Below are 15,000 nucleotides of genomic sequence, written 5' to 3' on the forward strand. Positions count from 1 at the left end.
TGATTAAATCATTGCAAAGGAATTGTATAGTCACTGACCTCGATCAATCAAGTCATTCTTTAGTCTTAAAATTACTAAAAAATTATCGACCAACCGTGGAAATAACATCCGCTCCTAAAACAAACCCAGCTGTTTTCAGCTATTCCTGTTTCGGTCTCCATCGTAGTGGTAAAAAATGCTGCTAGGAATTTAGTTTTATCGGATGTGAAAATTTCACAGAAAGGGTAGTGAGAAACAGTAGAAATCCGCGGCTTAGGAACCTTGTTTTTAAGAACCTTTTAAGCTAAGGCTAAAAGTTACCAGTTAGGCCCCTTCTATACAAGAACCTGTTATACCTAAAATTTGAAACAGGTTCTTATTTTCAAAATGTATAAGAAGAAACGCAGTAAGATTGAGCAAATGAGATAAGCCATCAATCAAGATCCTCTTTGAAGAATTATCCGTCCAACTGTAATGTACAGCTGAATGTAATGGTATGCAGATTTTATTAGGGAATCCGAGCTGAATACCTATGCAGATTTTATTAGAGAATAAGCTGAATACCACTGCATACTCTTAGCTATAATCTATTTTTTCTTTAGAAGATAACAGGGGCACCCAACGAAAATTTTCGGAAAATATCTGTTCGGAAGACGATTTGAGATCTAGAATTTTCGGAGCATTTGTTGTAAAACTTCTTGCTTGCCTGCCTCTCCTAGGATTTTCGAACATCTAAAAAATTGTATAATTCCCTATTTTTAACGGATTTTTACCCTAAAAAGGTCACCTAGAATTTTCGGGAGCCTTTTTTCAAGCTGGAATTTTCGAAAAGATGAGTTTTGATCCCTATAATTTTCGGATCACTAGACTTTCAGCTAGGAAATCCGAACAGATGAAAAATTTTTAGGGGATAAAAATATGCCTATATCCACCGTTTAAATACTAAAATACGTTTAACAATGCTTTTTTTAAAGTGGTTTTGAACTATATTCTCGTTGGGTGCCCCTGAGATAAGAACCTAAATAGCCTAAATTTGTGCTAATTACCATTTCTGTAAGAACTTGTTTAGGCTAACTTGGAAAAATGCAGGTTCTTAGTTGCGGGTTTTTACTGTATTGCAACAAAACGTTCCTAAAATATACGAGCATCAGGACGACCACCCGTGCAGAACAACGTACAGTCACTTCGATTCACAGTAGACAATCAACTTGAAATCAAATTTAAACTTGTGCAGTACTGTTTTCTTCTTCATTCAGGTCTTCATCAAGCAAAGCTAGAAAATTGTCCCACATTTAGCTTTAGAATTAGTAACAAGCGTGAGACTAGTTTATGAAGTCAAATTTAATTTAGGAGAACCGCCGGCTTTCAACGACCCTTTACACCCGGGGAGGGGGGATTAGGGGCTTCCTGCAATAGCTTATACCCGGAGGTTCTGCCTGAAAAGGGGTACCCGGATTTTTGAGGCTTAAAATTAAGGTTTATCAAAGACAGCGAAATCACTGTTAAAGTAAATAAAAGATCTAAAAGGGTACAAACATTTTCATTTATTAAATTAACGTTACTCTAAAATGACATAAAGACTTCCTGTCTTAGCGATTCATTCTTATTAGGTAGACATTTAAAGGCCGGGTAGTATGTTCAATGGAACTGTATACGAAAGATCTAGAGGTACCTTTTCAGTGAAAATGGTATATAAAACTATGTAAATCTTATCGTGAGTAGCCCCTTCTCCCTGCATTTACACCATCAAACATACTGTTGACATTTGACGTGTTCCCTAAAACTGGATTTTGCTGCTTATTTTTAAAATTACACCCTATTTTGTGGGGAAACAAGGGGTCCAGACCGCTCCCGCCTCCTCCATCTTGCATTCCTCTCTCCGGTTCCTTTTTTTCTTGGCTTCCTCCTGTTAGCATTTTTGCATCGAAGACTGTTAACATTAAAACGTGTATATTTTCCTGGAACACAAATTTGCCGCCTTTGTGTTTAAACTCCAGGCCCCAGTCGTTCAAAAGGTGTCTAACGCTATGCACTGAATAAATCTCAGTATCAAACGGATAGTGTGGTTGGTGTCCCTAATACTTTATGTCCTTTGGATAACGATTTCTCCGGTGGATAAACAACTGGAGCCAGTTTCCCAGAGTTAAACCGGGTTGTTTTTTTTTTTCACCAGAAAGCGCAGGAATTTTGGGGGCTAGCGCAGTTACGAAATATTAGCCGTGAAGAGAGAAAACAATGATGTTATATTTTCTGGCTTTATAGAATGTTGATATAAACAGACACGGACGACACCCTTTTATGGGTCAAAAGATTTCTATGATTTAGGTCACAATTAAAATAACGCTGTTTCGGAATATTGCTTGCTTACCATTCCTTAAAGATTCTGGGACAGTTAACCACAGGTTCATAAAACTCGCCGGAGGCGTTAAAAATGAAAGACTTTTGATGCTTTCCGACAGCGTTTTATACTGCGTGTTGAAAAGTTGATCACGCAAATAAAAATCTGGATTGCTTTGACAGAAACAGGCAAACGATGCACCCCCAGCAACAGGGCACCCAGGCTATTTTAAGGATTTATTAGTATGCCTGAATCCGCGAGCCGGCAATATGACGCCAAACCTGTGTACTGATTGGCTACTCGACTGAGCCTGAAAGATGTGCCCATCTTGCCTTTCGACATTTTCCGCCTTGGTCCAGCAAGAAAAAGATATCTTTTTGGCCATGAAATAAATCCTTTATTGACTCAGCTTGTTCGGTCAAGGTGGCTGGATATTGGCCTCCTCGTTCTTCTTTGCGTTGTTATTATCGTCTTTTTTGATCCGTGAAAGCGAAAACAAGAACTTGATCAATATCCAGCCCTCTTGATCTCACGCTTGGTCAATAACACATATCAAGAGCCTGTACATGTGTATTAAAGGACTTCAAAGAAACCTGAGCCCCCTGCGGCGTAACGACACAAAACCGGCTCTAAGAGTTAGTTAGTATATCTAAGATTAAACGCACATTATATTAAAATACTTCATACTTGACTGGGTTCTTTCTCATTTTTACACTACTTCACATTTGATCGAATTACATGTATTTTGATGATGTTCTGTTCATTAGGACACTTTGTGATGGCTATCATAATGATAGTGCATCTCATTAGGGTTCGATCCTGGATATACTGCAACCGGCCGCTTATAAAGCTCTCCAACCCAACCAGCTGTAGGCCTATCAACCCGTAAACAAAAAAAACACATCCGATTACAATCCCACTCCCCAAAATGTATTGAAATGAATTCTATTTATTATGATCTTTTGACGCTTAGTTAAAAACCAGTAAATGCAAAATTATTTTGACTAGCACTTCTGTAGATTGCTTCGAAGCGTTTTTTATTCCTGTGATAAGCTCCCTCGGATGTAAGCCCCTCCGTTTATGAACCCTCCTAAAACCCCTTACCAAGATGTTGAAGCGGCAGTTTACCATAAGTAGACACCAAAAGGGAAAATTGATACAAGTATGAAAGACAATAAATATGTCGTTAAAGGATAAGTCATGAATAAATGCCTGTTCTTCTCTCTCTAGACAGGAGTTTGAATTAAAGTTTCAGAAAAGTTGGAAAAAGTTTGAACGGATGTGAGTTCGTTTCTTATTTGTCTCAAGACGTAAATTCCTTTTTCACGTTTTAGTGTCGTTTTCGACTGTTTCTACAGAGAAACGGACATAATATTGTACATTGAAAATTGAAGTGCTGTTTACGTTCACGATATCACCGATGTTTGAGAAGTTTACACGCAATCAAGTCAGTCACTTGAACTGTCCTGATCTTTCTCGGTCACGACAATGTTTCTTTCCGATTGCCTCGCGTCTCTTTTATGATGGTGTCGATGATGATGATGACGATGATGATGACGACGATGGTGATGACGTGACTTCCGGTTCCGGTCACTCTCCTGAGAGCTGCTTCTGCGTCTATCAAAACTCCTACTGCGCTGTCGACGGCCAGTTTTACGTTCTGAGATACCCTGATGTTTAAACCTTCCTTCACCCTGAAGGAAAGCTCGTTTGTCCTCTTGTTCACTGCCTGCGCTTTCTTCGTTTGGAGAAATCTGTTCATCGTTATTTTTACCGCGAGATTCTAGACGTTCTCGGTTATTTTCACGTTCTTTGCTTAATGGAATGGGTGCATAACTTTGTGCCTCCAAAGTTCCGTGACCTTCTTCAAACTCATAATCACGAGCTAAGCTTCTCCATGTCTGCTCGTCACCGTTCGGGTATGAACTTGGTTTCCGTATGTCCCTGGTGTCGTCTTTACGCGCAAGATGGCTCTGTTTTCCCAATCCGTACAAAATGTCTCGACTTGCTTGTTCAAATTCCTCGCTGTCGCTGTTACTGCTAGTTTTTTCTCCTCTCCTGTGTCTGCCAGTTTCATTGATTGAAGCAAACTTTGACCCTGCATAGCCTTCATTAGAAAAGCTCTTTTCCTCTTCTTCCCGTCCCCTTTCTGGAAAGCGCTCTTCAGTTATAGGTGAACATTCGTTAGCTTTTTCATCATTTGAGTTCCTTTCACCTCGTGTTTCAACTGTTGCAAATTTATCACTGCTTCCACCATCTCTTACTGAGTAGCTCTGTTTCATTTTTCTTTCCGCTGATTCACGGTCTTTCATATGCTGTTTGCTATCTGTTCTCTGAAGTAAGTGTGATCGTGGGGATTTCGAATGTCTTCGTGGAGACCTCGAGCGTTGTCGCGGAGACCCCGAGTGTCTCCGTGGAGACGGCGAGCATCTCTGTGGGGAATTTGAGTGTTTTCGTGGGGACGTCGACCGTCGTCGAGAATACATCGGGGGTCTTTGAGGTGACAGCGAGCGTCTCTGTGAGGAATTTGGTTGTTTTTGTGGAGACTTCGAGCGTGTTCGAGAAGACATCAGGGGTCTTCGAGGAGAATTCGAGCGTCGACGGGGAGATCTAGAGCGTTCTCGAGAAGACCTTGACTGTCTAAATGATGATCGTGCACGACGCATAGGAGACCTTGACCGAGCAACCAAAGGTGGGGAAAAACGGCCCGAAATGTTCCGGGTTTCATCTGGAGAAGAAGGCGGGGGTGTGCGATACCGCTGAAAAATAAAAATCACGTGATTAAGTTCTGTTTCAAACCAATGGAGTAGCCTCCGGCCAGGCTCTTTGCTCAGAGGGGCGGAAGGGAGAAGGGGGGGGGGGGGGGGTACACTGTAGTGGGTTTTCAGAGATGTGTTTTGCTTTGTCTTGTCTCCTGACCGCTTCTAAATGATTCATTACTTAGTGATTTCCTTTTCTCATGGTGTATTGTTTTTCTCGTAAGGAAGTTTTAACTAATACCCTGGGAATTTCCTCACCATATTTCCTCGTCCTCGTAGAATCCTTCCCGACCTGGAAACCTGCCGATACGAAAGACAAACAGAGATAGATGATAGAGGGTAAAAAGTTTTACAATTGTGTTAAAAGAAAGAAAAATAGTTACCCGCAGAATCCGAGCTCCATTTTAAGAACCAAGAGACTCGGATGTAATTGTTTTATTAATAATTATGGATATTTTCTGTTGAACGTATAGACCTCAACCACCATCTTTGTAGGCGTTCAAGGTTTGATGGGATAAATGCAATGTCACGTGATTAATCAGTCCTGAAGGGCATGCGAAGATGGTGGATACAATGAAATAAGGTCTACTGATCTCCCAAACAATATCATATCAGCAGGTGTACATACCCTGGTCCTTTCCTGTGAATTACTTTGAGGCGGAGCTTTATACCCTGGAGGAGACTTACTTTTCCTGTGGTCATACAAACAGAAAATAATATAAACAACTTGAAGATACTGCTGCCATCTATCTCTCAACATCTGAACAACTTTTTCTGAACCATTTGCCATCAGAATCAATTGAGCAGTGCTATCACATGGTACTATGTAGTTTTAATTTTTGAGTCTGTGGATGAAATCCTATGGTGTGACCATTCAAATGAAACTTCTTCCATCAGTAGTACTTTCACATGGTACCATTTCCTTAGTGTGTAATCAGGCACGTTGGATGAAATGTAGTGCTTAGTTTTGAGTCTGTGGATGAAATCTAGTTGTGTTGCCATTCCAAAGTACTTTTGTATGTCACAATTAATTTTATTGGTATATACCTCAGAGTTTTGAACAAAGAAAGAGCTTTGCCTTGGGCAAAATTTATCATTGCAAATTTAGTATGGACTTACATGCTCAAAAATTCCTAATTCATGATAATTATGCACCGAAAAGGGAATGAGCCCAGCTCTCGTAGAAATGATTAAGGTCAGGTGTACCTCAGAGGAAACATACCTATTTTTTGCCTGCTGAAACCTCTTTTCCCTGACAGGGGAGGGGGTGCGGCTTCTTCTCAATAGAAAAGAATTATTGGGAACATCTGGGATCTCATCCACAGTCACTGAACTAAAAGGTTCAGGACTCTTTGGTTTAACATCTCCTGGACTGGAATTCAAATTAATTGCTGATATTAGTGTCAATATTTAACTAACAGGGAAGGGGGCGTAAAAGCAACATTATGATGTAATATGGGACCTCAAATGTAACCACAGATTCCTTTGCTTATCACTTACTTGGCCCTGTTTGTTCAAAGCTGGGTTAAGATAACCCTGGGTTAGTGTGAGGTATGTGTAAGTACTCTCAGGGAAGCCAGCAATGCAGGCAAATTCTTAAGGTGGGCAAAAACTGCTTGTCTGCATTGACATGGCTGCCATCTTTGACCACTGAGAAAGACAGGGGAGAATAGAAATAGCAACTCTTTGACTAGTCATGGGGTAAAAAAAGGTTGTAAGAAGGGGGAGGGGAGAAAAAATGATATATTGTTTTCTCTTCTTCTCCCTAGCCTGTGTAGCAAGAGTTTGCTCTTGTTCTATTTTTGGTGCGGCCAAAACCAAAAATCCGGTTCCATGTCATTCCTCCATCTTTCTTTGCTCCGAAACCACACAAAAACGCTTGCTACACAGGCTATTTTCTCCCTAACCTCTTTGACTTGCCCTTACTCCTCAACTTCTTTGGAATTCAACATGTTGATTGCCATGGTTATGCTCTGCACTCAGCACAGTGGCTCTATCAGTCCTTTTTGCTACTCAACTAAATCTATCTACATGTAGATGTTGTCATTTGAGTGTAATGAATGAATTATTGAATGCTGTACTTTTTGTGAACAATGTTAATTTTTGAAATTATATGTATATGCATTCATGTTTTAATTAAGTCATTAATTATTTTAGTCACAGTATTCATTTTTATCATATTTGCATTTTTTGTATGTATTTATTAAATGTTTGTGTATTGATGTATTTTTATTCCATGTACTGTGGTGTAGTTACAGCCACTTACCTGTCTTTTATCTCTTTCTTTTTCTTCTTTGCTTTCTTCTTCTCCTTGTGTTTTACAGATTCACTCATCGTTTTTCTTCTTTTCTTTTTTATGCGTTTCTTTTTCTCCCGCTCATCAATTGATGACTGATCACTGTCTGATTCTGATCCAGAACTGGATGAAGAGTCAGTATCTGATGAACTGCTGTCAGAATGTCGCTTAGATTTCCTTCTTTTCTTTTCAGCCTTCTTCTCTGCAGCTGAAAGTTAACAAATAACAGTAAGACATCACCTAAGAGCTAAAGTATGGTGCCAGGGGTCAGCAGGCAGCACCGCTGCTAGAGCACTGAGCCCTGTACATAAATTTAGTCAGTGGAAACATATCCTGTACCTTTAGCCTTTGCTTTTGGAATAAGTTCACCACAGTTGATAATCTTTACATCCACTAGGGGCCTACTCTTGTCATCAACTCTTTGAATCTCTATCTCTGATACTATTTCCTGACCTTGCAATACTTGGCCAAATATCACATGAATCCTACAAATAAAATAAATATACCACAATATAAGCAAGAGCAACATTGTTGAAGTGTGGGTAATCATTGATCTGTGACTTGCTTTTGAGTGGCACTGCAATAAACAAAAATGCATAATGTATACAAGTCATGTACAATTTCATTACTTAACTTAGCATTTTTTTTATTTCATGAATTTGTTTTCGCCAATAAATATCCTTACGAAAAGAAAACATGCAAAATTTTAATTTAATACCCATAGAAAATTCAAATCATATAAAAATGATTAAGATTTAATAACAACAACTGTTTCTACTGTAGAGCCTAGGTGTATCGACAATAAATTATTAACTGGTTTTACTGGTAATTTTTAATCTGTTGTGGAATATTGTTAATACGCATTTTGTTCGTTACAGTTTATCTTCATATCTTTTAGAAATTCAGATGTTTGAAAAATAATATCGCAAAATTTGATGCCCTTTTTTATATTTGGGTACTGAAATTGAAAAAATGAAACCATGTGAAACACTGTCTTGTCTGTACCAATAAGGTCATAATGCTAACAGAAATTTCCTTTCTATCAGTAAGAACAGCTGAATCAAGTTAAAAGAAAACTTACCCATCAAGATGTGGGGCAGCCTGAGTTGTTCTGTGAAAAGCAAAATAAACACACTATAAAAACTTAAAACATTAAAACTTTGTCTTTATTCACACTACAATATTGTTATGTATCACAGAGATGCCAGTTGGAAGACCTGAAATCTGGCCCAAGTTGTTCACTCCTTGGATCAGGTGATATTTAGCAGATAAATTAATATCCAGTGGATAAACATTAATTAGGGAAAACAACTGGATCAATGACTGGATAGAGATTAATATTATCAAGTTGATACATTGAAGTACATAAACCACCTTTTAAACTTGAACCTGGGGCCTTGAGAAAAGGAAGGAATTGAGAATTAAAGGAGGGGAAAATTAGACTACAGCAGGAAATTCAAAAAGAACTGAACCATTTTTGCCAGTGTAATTAAGTTAACAGTGCCCAGTTGCTCAGAAGGTGGGTAATGCTATTCATCAGGTAAACTAGAAAAGCAAGGCAATTGGATTTCATGACACTCTAACCACTCCATAGCGATAATTAATTTATACAGTGGATGGCACTACATGTATCCAATCTTTGAGTGATCAGGACCTGACTTATACTACACATCTACATGCATGAATGCAGTTGAATTTTATAGTTGGTTTCAAATTTATAGGGTGGTTTCTATCTCTTAAAAGATCAAATACTTACATAAAAAACTGAGAACCATTAGTGTTTGGACCTCTGTTAGCCATGGACAACAACATTGCTGTCTCGTGCTTAAGATGGAATCCTTCATCTGTTATAGGGAAAACAAAAAAAATGAAAAACTTGATATGACATGTAAATCATTGCAGTTATCACAATTACATGTTTGTACTTCTCATAAGTTTCAACCCCAGTTAACAAAAAAATTAATTATTTTCATATATTATTTAGATAAGCAGTTAAAAATATACATCCCATTAGATCAGCTTTATAATATTAATAACAAATTAAGGGTTTCCTGTAAAAAGGGCGTAATTTGCTTAATATTGTTAATAAGCAAATTAAGCCCTTTTTACTATTATAGTAATGAAGATCAATAAGAGTGTCATAATGCTGAGATCGGCAATGTTATTGCATAATCCAATATTGCATAACATTGTTTCATTCTCCACATCATGAGCAAGCTGAATTATTGGCTGACAGATTAATATAAACCAATCAAAAGCTGAGAATGTCTTGTATAAAAGATAATAAATTGTAAGACACAGATTTGCATAAGGTGTAAGTTCACTGGAAGATACAGGGCTGGACATCACAATGAACCAGGGGCTGGGGATTTTACCTGGGTACTATGAGCGTGAGCCCTGGGTTCTCTTATAGGAAACAAAAAGAAAACAGAACCAAAAGAACTAATTCCTACACAGCTCAGTACAATTCCCCTCCTACTAACTGCATTTACCCTGAACCTTGAAATTTTAGCCACAGCCCTGAGATAAGAGTTATTGCAGAACAGTAGAACCTTGATATAACAAAGTCCTCAATATAATGAATGATTTTCTTTTAACCCCAGTAATAGTAAAACATATGGAAAATAACCTCGATATAACGAAACCTTGTTATAACAAAAAGCAATTTTACTGTCACGCCAGTAAAATGTAGTTAATGGTACGAATCAGAAACCCTTTCATGGCGGTTATTTTTCAATAAAGCAATTGTGTAGTCAAGGTGTCAAGGTCAGCAAGCTCTTAGTTGCATTGTATTCTAGTTTAGAACTATACGGCCTTGTTGTCTTAAGCAGGCTAGTAACAGCCACAGCATTGGCCAGTATTTTGAAAGCACTATTTATGGCTAAGAGTTTGCACATGTAACACTGAGCTGTTTTGTAGTACAGCCTTTCCTACTGGCTATGCCAGCAGACATTCATCTAGCTATAAAAGCCAAGAACAACTGTTCAGAGTTCACTTGGGTTGTTCAGCAAAGTTTAAGCGCTCAGTATACTCTTCTTGTAAAAATTTTTCCCACCCTCCCTCCCTTTGGAGCCGATTGAGGTTTGGGCTTTGTGCTATGCCATCAAATAAACTAGGGACACTCCTCGGAGGTGCGGTTAAGTCTGCGCAGCGACTTCCCCCAAGCTTGTTGGCTGCATTGCTGTTTAATATCGCCTGCAAACCTAAACTCTTGTTCAATCCAGCACGTGCTGTATATGCATTCAGCTCGTAGTGCTGGGGAGATAAGTGAGGTTCTTTGGTCACACCATCGCCAGAAGTTGCACAGGGTAACCTAGCGCAAGGCAGTGCTCCCCCATTCAATGCCAACTGGTCATTACTTATTTTATAATTAAATTACTTCACGTTTAACATGCATCATAGAGAAAGAGACATTAACATATTTTGCCAGTCCCTTGGCTCTTCATTATATCAGGGTTGGACTGTAGTCAACTCAATTTTATGTTTATGTTGTAGTTCAATATTATTTTAACCTCTGGTTTATTTTTTTCCAAACCAGCTCAATTTCTTTGAACGAGTTTAATTTTTGTTAACCAGTTTTTAATCAACTGTCTGAAAAAGGGCCTTTTCTTTTTGGGGTGTGGATGAAAAATTGGGGCTTGGCTTTTTAACCCATTCGCTCCTGGAGATTTTGCCGAAAAACGCGTTTTGAAGCTAGTCGAGTGGTTTTCTGGTCACTGTCGTGCTATAAAGAGCTAAAACTTACCACAAACTGGTTTACAGGTCGAACACTTCGCGGCCTTCTGATCCAGATGCAAAATATCAGCTTGCAAAGTTCGGGCATGTGCAGAAAGCAAAATTTCGAGAAAGTGACACAGCAGTCTTGACTTTTACTTTTCGCTTTCTCTCCTCCCTTCTTTTTTCGCTTTTCTTGCCTCATTTTTTTTTCTCTTGCTGGGCATTTAGTAGGCTTGATTTTGGTGGGAAGAGTTTGTAGGAAAGCTTTTAGGATCTTAGGATTAGGTGAAAGGAAAGGTAGGTGGGTAATGGAACAAGATTTTCATGGAGATTTTCAGGTCAATGTCACGTGGTTTTTTGCTTGTTTCTCCGGTGTCCTTGACTGAATTGTGCTCATTCTGGTATGGTTTGAAAGATCTCTTCACTCTGCACAAGTTAGCGAAGAAAGTTGTCCTTGACCGTTAAAACTGATGACGTCACAATGGGTAGAAAGGACCTGGATCCGCACGGGCGGTTACGGGTGGTTCAGGGGCGAATGGGTTAAGGGGGGTTCTGAAAAAGAATTAGATGCAAGATGAAAGAGAAGAGGGAAGAAGAATGGAACTTTTCCTGCAATTTATCATCTACACATCTCCTCTTAGTCTTTTATCCTAGCCTACCACCCCACAGGATCTTTCATTTACCCCCCCTGATTTATTTACCACTCTGCCTCTACACTACTTATTTATTCACTTTGATATTGTTCTTATCAGGATTTGAACCACCAACCTCCAGATCTGTTGCCATCCGTTCTCTCCATTAGACCACGGTAGAATTCGTTGGAGAGCAATGAATATTTGTTGGTATTATAAGTAATTAGCCCCAGACTCCCCTTCGCTCGGCCAAATTTGTTCTTGAAAATAATTTATTCATACAGCAAAAAACATGCGCATTTGGTCTAGAGTGGGACTTCGAGCTCGAAACATGGCCGAACCTCTTGTACATGTACCATGTGTACTGAGAGAAGTATTTTACGAACAGTTGGATGCCTTGAAAAACAAACAGACCAAAAACGAATCACAGATAACGCTTTTTATCGAGGATTCATTCTTCGATAAAGCAAAAGCCTATCTTAAATACCAGACTGAGATGCAGCTTGGAATTCAATCCAAAGAACCCATGCTGTCGAAGTGGGAAAAATCGACAGTCATAAGAAAGCAGTGGGCTTATTCAGACAACTCAATAATAACACAAAACAAGAGAAAAGTGGTCCCTAAAAGAGACATTCACAATGTGTTGTCCCTCGCTCACAATCGCACTGCTCATCGTGGTCGACAAATTACTTCTAAATGGATCAGTAACAACTATTCCGAAGTCAATGTGAAGGTGGTAGCCATGATATTTGTTGGCCTGTGCCCAATTCGTGTGGAGCAGCAGTCAGTAACTAGCCTTGTTAAGCTTGTTGATAAACCTATTCAATCTCCGACATTTCTATCTCTCTTAGAGATAGATTTAATGGACTTCCGTAACTGTTCTTGTGATTGTACTGAGAAGCACACATGGGCCATGAATATAACTGATCATCATACTAAGTATGTTTACGTAACACCTCTGAAGGCCAAGTCTGCCGACAAAGTACTTACCGGATTCAAATGCTACTGCTACACCTATGGCTTTCCGAAAAAAATCCTAACCAACAATGGTAAAGAATTCGCAAACAAAAAGATGGAAGCATTTTGTGAAGAAAATCGCATTCAAGTGGCTCATGGTTCTCCACGAACACCAACCACTCAAGGTTTGGTTGAAAGATCAAATCGATCTTGGAAAGAGGATATGAGAGCATTAATAATGAGCACCTCTTCCACAAGTGTACAAAAATGGTGTGAAAAAGCATCAGAAGCAGCTTATACTAGAAACATAAGCTACCATCGAGCAATAAAGATGACGCCATATGAGGCTGTTTATGGTATTACAAGCCATAGAGAATGTGAACATCATGAGGAACAATCCAGAAAACGACAAAAAATAACTGAAAATCAAGAAAAGTACAACAAGGAAATGGTAACCCAAAGCCCCAAAAAAAACCAACCTAGAAAATTTAAAGTTGGAGACATTGTCTCTATAAAAATTGACCGTGTTGACAAGACATCACCTCTGCATTCCAATCTTCCTCTAGGAAAAGTTGAAGAAATTGTAAACACCTATGCACGTGTTGTGACCAAATTTGGTAGAATAAACACATTAATTTCACCCACCTGATTATATCCTTGCACAGCTGCTACTCAGAACATTGAACTTGATTACACTACTGAGCAGACATTTTCTGCAGCGTGCAAGAAAGTTATGTAGTGTATTTAAATAATTTGTCAAGTAGTACTTATTACCGAGATTCAAGAAGTAAAAAAGCCATTACTGTGTACCAATACTGGTGTTGTTTCTTTGACTGAGTGGAAAAGCATTGGGTACCAAACCTAACCTAACCCTAACCCTAACCCTAAAATGACTGCTTAACCCTAATCAGTAAAATGAATGCTTAACCCTAATCAGTAAAACGAGTGCTTAATCTTAATCACTTAATTCACTACTTAAGGATTACATAGAATAAACTCCCCTTGAGTAAAAAAGTGATGTATTTGAAAAAAATTAAACTGGTATAAAAAAATAAAACCAGTTCAAAAATTTTGAACTGGTTCAAAAAAAATTTAAACCAGAAAAAAAAATTGAACTACAACATTTACAATGAGGCCTGACAAACTACTGATAAAATTCCTGTTTGACTATAACACAAAATCAGTTCAGATATTAAAGGTTCACAAAACCCAATCGTCACTAATTTTTGCAACTAAATGTGACTCTTAAGTGCAAGTCTTGTTGTTGAGATTAATACTGTGAAGCTACATACCATTAAATGTGCCACCATAAATTGACTCTCCTCCAGTCCCATTTCCTGTGATAGACAAATTAATAGAAAAATTATAATTTATTTTATCACATAACAAATCTTAAATGCATGCTCTCATTGATCAAAGATTTGCAAATAATGATTTGTACAGCACATGACATACAGTACCATTCAAAAGTAAGTTACCAGTCATGTCTCGTTTCCTGCGCGATGAGAATCTTGTCGCACACTACGTGATTATCATCACGCTACTAGAATCGCGTAGTGCAAGAATCATTGAAGTGGCAATTTTTGGCAAAAAATTATTGACACACATCCAGTCAGAAACCAACTAAAAATTTTGCTTAGTGTTACCTAGAAGACTGATGTAGTACATGTGTAACAGATCAAAAAAATACCTGATACGAACATGAAAAGTAACAAGCACCTTGCATCAGGTGTTAATAGTCAGCAGCTTTTAAAAACTCTGTGAAACACTGCTGTTCTTGTTACAAAACCTCTCCCTCGCAACTCTCACAAAAAGATCTTATTAATGTAAGTAAAGATATAGAACCTACCATTTATACATCAAAAAAGGTTTCATTGCAACAATCCGCAACTTCTTTTGCAAAAACTACACTTAGGCACACTTACAAGCCACTTACACATTGTGATGAAAACTCTTGTGTCAAAATAACATCAGTCACAACAAATTCCTAGGTAATAGTACAGCTATTAAAGGAGACTGTTTTCCAGCATCTTTGCTAATGACAATAGTTAAGGCTCTAACTCTGAAAAGTCCATTTGAGCCATCTTGATATGTGTGGTTAAGTGGTTAACACCTCAAACTCTGGATCTGGAGGTCTGTGGTTTAAAGTTACCCACTGCATTGTTTCCTTAGACGAGGAACTTTACTCCACTTGGCCTCTCTTCACCCAGGTGTATAAATGGGCACAGGTGACGTACTGCTGGAGGGTAACCCAGCGATTATGTCCAAGGTGAGTGGGAGGGGGGTAGCAATACTCCTAGGCATGCTTCATGCTGAGGAAAC

At 38.6% G+C, this 15,000-nt stretch overlaps 2 protein-coding genes across 6 annotated transcripts in view; one reads left to right on the top strand and one right to left on the bottom strand.

Moving 5' to 3' along the window:
* Positions 1-15,000, top strand: part of LOC140930959 (vacuolar protein sorting-associated protein 16 homolog) — a 72,697-nt gene that overhangs the window by 27,311 nt on the left and 30,386 nt on the right. The gene's annotated exons all lie outside the window — the stretch shown is intronic.
* Positions 1,912-15,000, bottom strand: part of LOC140930960 (uncharacterized) — a 15,346-nt gene continuing 2,257 nt past the window's right edge. For 2 of the 5 annotated variants that reach the window (XM_073380699.1, XM_073380696.1), the window contains exons 4-12: positions 13,971-14,015; positions 9,129-9,216; positions 8,454-8,483; positions 7,712-7,857; positions 7,343-7,580; positions 6,299-6,448; positions 5,705-5,768; positions 5,335-5,376; positions 1,912-5,076 (exon numbers count right to left, since the gene is read on the bottom strand). In XM_073380699.1, the coding sequence (XP_073236800.1) occupies positions 3,766-5,076; positions 5,335-5,376; positions 5,705-5,768; positions 6,299-6,448; positions 7,343-7,580; positions 7,712-7,857; positions 8,454-8,483; positions 9,129-9,216; positions 13,971-14,015 (2,114 nt within the window). In that variant the 3' untranslated portion in view covers positions 1,912-3,765. Of the gene's footprint in view, positions 5,077-5,334; positions 5,377-5,704; positions 5,769-6,298; positions 6,449-7,342; positions 7,581-7,711; positions 7,858-8,453; positions 8,484-9,128; positions 9,217-13,970; positions 14,016-14,614; positions 14,936-15,000 lie in introns of those variants that run through there. The other 3 variants (XM_073380698.1, XM_073380700.1, XM_073380697.1) reach the window with 3 other exon arrangements.

Source organism: Porites lutea, chromosome 3, assembly GCF_958299795.1.
Source record: "Porites lutea chromosome 3, jaPorLute2.1, whole genome shotgun sequence".
In the NCBI taxonomy this organism is placed as follows: Eukaryota; Metazoa; Cnidaria; class Anthozoa; order Scleractinia; family Poritidae; genus Porites; species Porites lutea.